At 43.8% G+C, this 10,362-nt stretch overlaps 1 protein-coding gene across 3 annotated transcripts; it reads left to right on the forward strand.

Moving 5' to 3' along the window:
- Positions 1–667: 667 nt before the first annotated feature.
- On the forward strand, positions 668–6,738 carry LOC123113317 (protein NRT1/ PTR FAMILY 8.5). Of its 3 annotated transcripts, none has more exons than XM_044534514.1 (5): positions 668–826; positions 2,862–3,298; positions 4,330–4,767; positions 5,339–5,463; positions 5,564–6,738. In XM_044534514.1, the coding sequence occupies exons 1-5, from the start codon at positions 736–738 to the stop codon at positions 6,135–6,137; spliced, it is 1,665 nt and encodes a 554-aa protein (XP_044390449.1). In that variant the 5' UTR covers positions 668–735; the 3' UTR covers positions 6,138–6,738. The 3 variants fall into 3 exon arrangements, with proteins under 3 accessions (XP_044390449.1, XP_044390450.1, XP_044390451.1); XM_044534515.1 differs by lacking the exon at positions 2,862–3,298 and adding an exon at positions 1,088–1,311 and having other exon boundaries at positions 669–826; XM_044534516.1 differs by lacking the exon at positions 668–826 and adding an exon at positions 1,101–1,311.
- The last annotated feature ends 3,624 nt before the right edge of the window (positions 6,739–10,362 follow it).

Raw genomic sequence — 10,362 nt, forward strand, 5'->3', positions numbered from 1 at the left:
ATAGACATCTCTTGATCCAACTCTTTCATATGTATATACTAGCAAGATGCCCATGCGTTGCACGGAATATCAAGAGGTATTTGTATGAGTAGTTTATCTTGTAGGAAAAAAGGATGAATGAGGGAAGGCCTTATCTGCAAATCTGGAGTGGGGTGTGGGTATCTCTTTGCAAAATTGTCATAGTTTTCTTTCTATCCGTCAGATATAGATCGGACGGTCTATATTGCAGGATGGCAGGCGCACCATCATCACCAACTCAGTTTTTTATAAGAGTAGAGACATTTGAGAATCAATAAAAACAGCTGGTTTACGGGACTGTTGGTTCCATGTCTCGTCTTCCGCGAGCAGGACATCTGCAGATTTTCACGGACGCTACCCCGTCACGTAGATATCCCGACGGCCAACCACTGGCTGTCACGACGGGCATGGATCAGTCATGCTAGTGAGAGGAATCTCCTTTCTTGCTTGGGAGGCGTTCTGCTGCACGACGACATTCAGCAATTCATAGACCTGACCCCCCTAGAACCAGAGCGTTTGGTACCCCGTTATGTCCATTTCTGGTATGGTGTGCGGCACTGGTGCACCAATTCTGCCTCACTAGCAAACAGTAGTCTACTCATCTGCCTATATAGCTAGTGGAACACTCTTCAAGTGCCACTCACTCACAAGCACAGCACGCGCGCACAAATTTGAACTCCAGAGGCCGGGAAAGAGAGAGGGATCGGAAGCGAGATCATGGGCAGCTCGTTCGGGCTCGTGGACTTCAGGGGGAGGCCGGTTGACACCCGCAGGCATGGAGGAGTTAGAGCTTCCATGTTCATTTACAGTAAGTGAACTCATCGCCTCTGCTTTCCTTCATCAGCAGTGTGAGAGGGAAAACTAGTACTACTACCTCTATCTGGAAATACTTGTCGCTTAAACGGATGTCAATGCTAATAACATACATTTGAATGACAAAAATTTTCGGACGGAGGGAAGTACATGGTACCATGCTGCGTATGCTCTGGTTTCAGACTAGCTCGCTCGCGCACTTCCAAGAGAAGCTAAGCCTGAACTTGTAACTATGCTGTTGTATCTACATATACAGTCATGGTGTGGCTCGGCAACGTGGTCAACATTGCCAAGTGCCAACAGCATGAACATGGTGAGCTACCTCCGCGGGACGATGAACATGGGCGTCGCCGCGGCGGCGACCACCAGCACCAACTTCGTCGCCGCGCTGCTGATGTTCACCGTCCCGGCGGCTTTCCTCGCCGACTCATACGTCAAGCGCTTCTACACGGTCCTCATATTCGCCCCGTTGAGATTTTGGTAACTGACCAACTCGTCCATGCATGTTCGCTACTCTATGCGTCTAGTGTTTTTTTTTTTTGGCGAGTAGCGTCTAGTTTGTCTTCAAGGAAAAAATGAGTATCTAAAGTAATTAACCGTCAAAACAAAATAGAAAATTACCACCATATAGCTTTCTATGACACTTCGAGGAACAAAGCTAAATGCATAATGCAGCTGCAGCTAGCTGATGTTACAATAATTATAGCGTTTCTTTCCTCTTATCTTAATAGTGGAATAATGCAGTACAGTGCAAAACTCTTGCCTGTTCGGGAAAAAAAAAAGCAGGCAAGAATGAGATGCTCTACCTTCCCCGCAAAGAAAAGAGAGATGCTCTACCTGTTTGCTTTTTAGTTGTTCGGTTGTTGCACTGTCTGCATTTCTATTATTAGGCTAGTGGAATATTATTGCGGGCATGAGCTGATGTTATGTAGTGTCTATTATGTCCGACAATATTATTTTTTATTATTCATTTTTTTGGAAAGTAGCCAAAGTTTTGCATCATCCATTAATTAAGAAGAAGAGAGTTGTCCGATTAATAAACGAAAAATCAGACGAAAACCGTCACAAACTCACCCACATATGTGAACTGCTCTCAAACAATGGAGTCACACAACCCCTCAGCAAATATATCCAACATAGAATCAATACCGCCCCCAAATACTTGGGTCACGCCAATGGAACCACATTGATCCACAACAACTTGAGAAGGATATAACGATAGAGACAATAGACACATCCGAGCCCACGTTTGCAACCAAGACAACTGTATCATGAAAGCACATTCGTCTCCCTATTATTGCTCTTGCCATTGCATTTGCTAGCTTTCTTCCTCTTGTGGATGCCCGATTGAGGGTGAGCACCATACTGCTTGTATTTCTCCCTCGATGCCATCTGGCTCAAGAGACGTCCAATCATTTTTCCGGATTTATTCAACACGCTGCAACAGATTGGTTCAACTGATTCAACTTTCAACAGATTGGCTTGATGTGTTGACATATATTGCCTGCCATTTTCCTTCTGTTCAAACTTTTGAAGTAATTAACTACCTACTTCCCCCGTTTGAAAATAATTACCGCTCAAACAGATGTATCTAGCACTCCAATATGTCTAGATACATTATTAATTTGGTATGGTATCAAAGCCAGTTGGTCTTAAGTTCAACACCTAGCAGTGTACTACTAAAAAAAGTAGTTATGGCCTACACCACCAGCATGCTTAAGTTTCGGAAACATGCTCGTCCCGGTGCTTCCAGATCATCTAGGGCACGAGCAAGGTGGCAGATGCCATTGTTGCACTCGTTGGCAGGATCAAAGATGAGGCATCGCCCTAGGCTACGACAGGTGCTCTAAGACTCGGGGATGTCCACTAAATTTGCTACCCCCTTTTTGTACCTTGCGCCTCCTAGGAGGATTGTACCTAAACTTCTACAACTACCATCCTTGTTGCTATTCAAGAACTGAATATGTAGTTGTTGAGTTTCAAGATTGAAATACATATCTAAGTTCCAATATAAATCATTTCTACTACAGGGTTACATCCTCTAGCCATCCAAGCACACGTCCCCTCGCTTCACCCGCCGGCGTGCATCGTCAACGAGCCACATAACTGCGAGCCAGTGCACGGCACCAACCTAAGTCTGCTTCTCCTTGGCATGTACATGATCTACATCGGTGAGGGAGCCATCTGGGCATGCCTACCAGTGCTCGGTGGCGACCAGTTCGACAATGCTGACCCCGTTGAACGGCGACTGGAGTCGAGCTTCTTCAACTGGTACACCTTCTCTGTGTCAATGGGATCCTTCTTCGGGCTCATCTTCGTCGTGTGGCTGGAGAACAACAAAGGGTGGTGTGTTGGCTTTGCTGTGTGCGCTGCGATTGTGCTGCTTGGGTTGCTCATTTGGGCGGCTGGGTTCCCCTTCTATGGCAACCAGGTGCCAACTGGGAGCCCCATCACTAGGATTATGCAGGTAATCAATTAATACATGAGCTCTGATCCACATGCGAACTGCTCTCAAACAATGGAGTCACACAACCCCTCGACAAATATATCCAACATAGAATCAATACCGCCCCCAAATACTTGGGTCACGCTAATGGAACCACATTGATCCACAACAACTTGAGAAGGATATAACGATAGAGACAATAGACACATCCGAGCCCACGTTTGCAACCAAGACAACTGTATCATGAAAGCACATTCGTCTCCCTATTATTGCTCTTGCCATTGCATTTGCTAGCTTTCTTCTTCTTGTGGATGCCCGATTGAGGGTCAGCACCATTCGGCTTGCATTTGTCCCTCGATGCCATGTGCCACAAGAGACGTCCACTCATTTTTCCGGATTTATTCAGCAAGCTGCAATAGATTGGTTCAACTGATCCATTCAACTTTCAACAGATTGGCTTGATGTGTTGACATATATTGCCCGCCATTTTTCTTCTGTTTGAACTTTTGAAGTAACTAACTACTTCGTCCGTTTGAAAATTATTGTCGCTCAAACAGATGTATCTAGCACTACAATATGTCCAGATACATTATTAATTCGCTATGGTATCAAAGCCAATTGGTCTTAAGTTCAACACCCAGCCAGTGTACTATTAAAAAAAAGTAGTTATGGCCCACACCACCAACATGCTTAAGTTTCAAAAACATGCTCGTGCCGGTGCTTCGAGATCATCCAGGGCACGAGCAGCGTGGCAGATGCCATTGTTGCACTCGTTAACAGGATCAAAGACGAGGCATCGTCCTAGGCTACGCAGGTGATCTAGGACTCAGGGATGCCCACTAATTTTGCTGCCCCTTTTTGTATCTTGCGCCTCCTAAGAGGATCGTAACTGAACTTCTACCTTTTCAATGAAACCAAACACAAAGGTCCTTTGTGTTTTCTCAAAAAAAAAACTAGCATCCTTGTTGCTATTCAAGAACTGAATATGTAGTTGTTGAGTTTCAAGATTGAAATACATATCTAAGTTCCAATGTAAATCATTTCTACTACAGGGTTACATCCTGCTAGCCATCCAATCACACGTCCCCTCGCTTCACCCGCCGGCGTGCATCGTCAACGAGCCACATAACTGCGAGCCAGTGCACGACACCAACCTAAGTCTGCTACTCCTTGGCATGTACATGATCTGTGTCGGTGAGGGAGCCATCCGGGCATGCCTACCAGCGCTCGGTGGCGACCAGTTCGACAATGCTGACCCCGTTGAACGGCGGTTGGAGTCGAGCTTCTTCAACTGGTACACCTTCTCTGTGTCAATGGGATCCTTCTTCGGGCTCATCTTCGTCGTGTGGCTGGAGAACAACAAAGGGTGGGGTGTTGGCTTTGCTGTGTGCGCTGCGATTGTGCTGCTTGGGTTGCTCATTTGGGCGGCTGGGTTCCCTTTCTATCGCAACCAGGTGCCAGCTGGGAGCCCCATCACTAGGATTATGCAGGTAATCAATTAATACATGAGCTTTGAATTATTTTAATTGTTCTGAAAGAAACATTTGAATCATTTTTGTTCGAGGCGATACAATAGTGCTATAAGTTTTAGAGGGCTTTTTCTACCATGCAAGGGATATATGGTGCATACATACACCGCCTGTCGTTGCTTTGAAATTTTTGCCATTTTCTTGACAAAAAGGATGTCTTGTTTCGAAGTATTACATTATATTTTCTTGGTTTTTCTTTCAGTGTGTATCGTAATGTTTCATTATGTACGTACCAGCAAGTTCATTTGAAACAATTGCACTCTTGATTGTTTGTACAAGATGAAAAAAAAAACAATGAAACATTATGTAACACTTCTTCTTTTTTGAATAAGTGGGTGGCCTTCTTCTCCCATTTTCATTAATGAAAACTATCTGGCTCATTATGTAACACTGAAACAGAACCAAATTTTGTCACCGTGGCACGGATCTCAAAACAGCGACGACCGGTTGATATACGTGCATGAAGTATCCCATGCATGATAGAATATCATTTCCCTAATCTTTTTGCTAATGCCGGCAAGTCCTCTTTCAGGTAATTATAGTAGCGTGCAAGAAAAGGAATCTTAAGCTACCCGCGAACCCTGACGACGACCTAAACCAGATGACTGATGATGATGCTAAAGGCCTCGAGGTGCTACAAAGAACAGAAGGCTTACAGTATGTCCAAATCAGACCTGAATAATATATGTCCTGTCGTCAGCTTAATTGTCACTCTGAAACAGAGCTGCAGCTCGGTCTGAACCATCTCGTCTTCCAGGTTCCTGGACAAAGCAGCAATAAAAATAGAGAACGGAGCGAGAGGGCCATGGTCGCTCTGCAACGTGACACAGGTGGAGGAGACCAAGATCGCATGCCGCATGGTCCCGATCTTCCTGACCTCGGCGGTCGGCTACATGCCCGTGTCCATCATCCTCAACTTCACCGTCCAGCAGGGCAACACCATGGACACGAGGCTGGGCGCGATCCGCGTGTCGCCCGCGACGCTCTTCGTCATCCCGACCGTCTTCCAGCTGGTGATCCTGGTCGCGTACGACCGGCTGCTCGTCCCGCTCCTGCGCAGGGCCACCGGCTACGTCGGCGGCGTCACGCACCCCCAGCGCATCGGCGTGGGCTTCGTGGCCGCGGTGCCGGCCAGCGCCGTCGCGGCGCTCGTGGAGGCGAGGAGGAAGACGGTGGCGGAAGGGAGCGGCCTCGTGGACTCGCCCGCCGGCGGGGTCCCGATGTCGGTCTTCTGGCTGACGCCGCAGTTCTTCCTGCTCGGGGTGGTGGACGTCACCTCCTTCGTCTGTTGGCTTTTGATCGTTGCTAGATCAAAACCACCCAGGAGCTAACAAGTACGTGCAAGCTAGCAAGCACACTAGCAGCCTGCTTAATTGATTTGAGAAGGAACTTCAAGAGTGGTGGTGATTTGAAGAAATGAATGAGTATTGTTGACAATATTGCTCGAGGTGTGCAAGGTAATTAGAACAATGGAACTTCTGGTGGATCATAAATCAAAGGGCATTCTTATGATTCTGATAAATTTGGTGCTAGGTCTGGGCAAGATGGTGAAAAATGAGATCTAGATATAGGCCGTCCCTGTGAGGACTAAAATTGTACCTCCCTACTAGCAGGAGCCGAGGCACCAGGATTCTCCTCCCCACCATCGGCCGCCAGAGCAGCAGTCGGAGGGGAGATGAATTCACGGGTTCGCCCACAGAGATCAAGGAGAAAAGGCTTTCCCTAGTCCCAGGGTAATAAAAATACGTTGTATAGAAATAAATATCGTAAATGTATGCATGTAAGCCAAATGCTAGACTACTACTACTATCACTCACTCACCGTGAAGCTAGATGATGCATGCGTTGATAGACGCACACAAGAAGCAAGCCCAAAGCAACGAGAAACAACTCCAAATTAACAAGATGGAAACCCAAATCAATGAGATGCAAGCCAAGGGAAGGAAATTTAATTAAGAAGCTCCGCCTTGCACTCCTAACCGATGTAATGGTTTGGTTCATGCTCTCTCGATCAGCATTAGTTGTTCTTTTTTGGGAGGCATTGCATTGATGATGTTGTTTGTTTAGATTAAGACGAGCAAGAGTTATCTACTACTATGTACTCCATCCGTCCAAAAATACTTGTCATCAAAATGAACAAAAAGGGACGTATCTAGAACTAAAATATATCTAGATACATTTCCTTTTATTTATTTTGATGACAAGTATTTTCAGACGGAGGGAGTAGTTTTTATATATTTTATATCGATGCTTAACCTAGTTCAATATAGTTATGCTATGTGTGATAATGTGATACCTAAATCAAATTACGAAATTGTTAACTTCCGAACGTTCGGCATTTGTCCTTAAATCCGAATGATTCGTGGGGGCATCGCTGCCCATTGCGCGCGCACTCGCTCGTGCAAAAAATATTGCTGCAAGATGAATTCGAACCTCGTACCTCTCAAGTGAACACTCAAAGAGCAAACCACCTCACTTATGATCTGTTCCTTGGATGATTGAAAGCAGATAGTTTATTTAACATGTTAACTCTGCTACGTTTGCACGCAAACAAGTTAATTACTTTCTGTTTTTTCCACACTTAAGTAGATTTTTGACCCATCAGACGTAGTGAATCGGCGAACCAGCAACCTAGCTCGTCCATTCACCCCTTTGGTGTTTAAAAGTTATTTTGGCAGACGTTTTGATTTTTTGGAACGCTATTGAATGTCTCGCTCAATACCCGTGGTAACTCGTATATAAATTGCATGGTAATATACGCACAACAAGCATGGTAGTTGTTTGATCCAAGAAAAAAAGTTGTTTAAAAAACATCCTCTAATAACTCATGTATAAATATCATGATAATATATACACAACAGAGCTGGTAACCTACTTAGCCTAGGCGTGATAACTTTTTTGACCCGAGAAAACGAATTGTTGAAAAACACCCCAATACTCATGTGTAAATAGTAGGGTGATAACTTTTTTATTTTGAGAATTTGTAACTTCCGAACCTTCGTATTTTTTCAGTAGATCCTAATGATCGTTCGATCGCACAACCCCCTACGCCAGCCTAGCCATTTATTTTTCACATGTTGATAAAAGAAAAGGTAATCATCCAAAGTCGGACTCAAACCCTGGGACTTGAACCCACGACCCCTACGATGTATCAGCAATGTACTAACCAACTCACCCTGCCTTGATTGTTGTCCAATAAGTAGGAATGTGACATTTAAACTTTTTTTTCACTTTCATATGAGTCAAAAAACATTTTTCTTCTTGTGTTTTTTTGGATTTCTCAAGTTGTCTTGTAGTCTCCCATATACCAACGGGTTGAATATCTTGCCCATGTAGCCTCGTTGTAAATATCATGGCAACTTCACATGAGGGATTTTTTGGGTTGAAACATAACCCGGTAACTTCTGTGCAAATGACATGGTAATTTGTGCACCGGGACCCGATAACTTACGTCTAAATGTCATGGTAACTTCGACCGGGGGTGAAAAAATCATTGAAACATCTCCCCGGTAATTTATGTGTAAACAACATGGTAATCTCTGCATGGCAACCATGATAACTTAGGCACAAACACCACAACAACTTTGGCCTGAAGGAAAAAAGTTGTCAAAAATGTACCCCGGTAACTTTTGTATAAAAATCATGGTAATAACGCATCATACATCATAACTTAGGTACAAACACCATGATAACTTGGACCCCAAGGAAAAAATTGTTGAAAAATATAACCTCAATAACGTTTGCGTGAATATCATGGTAATATAAGCACCTCATACCTGATACTTAGGTGAACCGTGGGGGTGGGGTGGGCGGGGTGGGGGTGGGAGGGATATGTTGAAAAACATATTTCCCGATACTTTCTGTGCAAATAGCACAATATTGTACACACAATAAGTTGATAACTCACTACAAACCCCACGGTAACTTTAGACCCCGGGATAAAAGTTTGTTGAAAACATAACCTGATAACGTGTGTGTAAATAACATGGTGATATACATAGAGCAGAGCTGATAACTTACTTAATCCAGATATGGTAACTTTTTTACCAGGAAAAATATTGTTAAAAAATACCTCCCAACAACTCATGTGTAAACAACATGATAATACACGCACATGAGAGCTCATAACTCATACAAATTCGCGGTAATTTTTTGATAGAGGGAATGAAAATTGTTGAAAAGTATACCCAATAACTTTTGTGCAATATGATAATATACAAAACAAAGCTAATAACTTACTGCAAACTTCATAATCACTTTTTGACCCTGGGATAAATTTGTTGAAAACCTACCCCCGAAACTTCTGTGTAAATGACAGGGTAACTTATATATAACAGACGTGATAACTTACGTGGCCCACATGTGGTAACTTTTGGTCCAAAAAAAAGGCATCAGAACATATCAACATGAGATCTAGTTTTAAAGATCTCGTCGAGATGATTTTTTTTGTGAAGACGGTTTTTCAATTAGAGCGACGGTTTGAGCTATAAAACATTTTGAAGTTTGAAAAAAAAGAATCTAGGATGACATCAACTTTTTGTCCTTTAGTGTAATATATGCATGTAATTAGAGGGAGGAGTGCACATGAAAGAAAAATTAGTCATTTTAATGCATGCATGTACATAATTAGAGTCAAGTAAGAATTGTTCTTGCCTATTGCTAAAATCCGAATGTTTGGTAGTTATTAAAGTCCATCAAATTATGTGATGAACTAGTTTAATTGTGTGTTTCAAATGAGTTTGTGTACAAACTTTGTGTTTAATTTTTTTTAAGATTAAAGTTTTAGGTGATTTGCTAGACGGAGAAAAGTTTAACCCCCTAAAAACTGGTAAGGGGCTGAGATAATAGATACAGTCTGAACTTTCAGGACAGGGGATTTTTATTTTTTTTGGCATGGTTTCAGGATAGGGGATCTGGTGCTAAAGATTATATTCTTGTTCTATATATGTTGATCCGTGCATCAGTACGTACAAGCGCACGGTACAACGAGTACATAATTTACTTTTGTAGGTAGCCTATGTGCTGTTGTTGGGTCCAAATGGCGCTTACAATAACGGTGTTGACTAAATCCACCTGACTCTAACAGATTAGCCGGCTCTTGATTCCAAAACTGGAGATCGATCAGACAATTGAAGGATCGGGAATGCTCCAACATTCATAAGGAAGTCCGCCATTTGATCTGCATATAGGACGACCTTCAGATTTGCACACTTCTTTTTTACAGAAATCATAGAAGTTGAGAATGTTTCATTAGATCCTTTGCGCCATTCAGTTTGCTGCATGCAGACATCGCCGCTCTGAACACACGGCTCAGACGCTAATTACGGTAGGCCGGCCGGCCTGTCACTGCAAAGTGCAGAGGTAGAGAGCAACAAACCCACAGAAAAAAGAGCAGAAGATTCAGCCACAGAACACACATGCACAACTGAATCTCGTCCTTGAGAAAGTACCTCAGGAATCTGCGCGGCTTCTCCCCCCTCGGACCTCTTCCACCCCGCCCCTCCTATATAGCCCTCGCCCCCTCCACTTGGCACCGCGTACTCGCCTCGCGAACGCG

This window comes from Triticum aestivum, chromosome 5B, assembly GCF_018294505.1.
Source record: "Triticum aestivum cultivar Chinese Spring chromosome 5B, IWGSC CS RefSeq v2.1, whole genome shotgun sequence".
Classification (NCBI taxonomy): domain Eukaryota; kingdom Viridiplantae; phylum Streptophyta; class Magnoliopsida; order Poales; family Poaceae; genus Triticum; species Triticum aestivum.

Excerpts from the sequence above, each read along its gene's own strand:
- LOC123113317 (XM_044534514.1), top strand. The coding sequence starts at position 736 with ATGGGCAGCTCGTTCGGGCTCGTGGACTTCAGGGGGAGGCCGGTTGAC. Across the intron at positions 3,299-4,329 it reads CCATCACTAGGATTATGCAG|GGTTACATCCTGCTAGCCAT; the intron begins GTAATCAATTAA and ends TTTCTACTACAG. Across the intron at positions 5,464-5,563 it reads CAAAGAACAGAAGGCTTACA|GTTCCTGGACAAAGCAGCAA; the intron begins GTATGTCCAAAT and ends CTCGTCTTCCAG.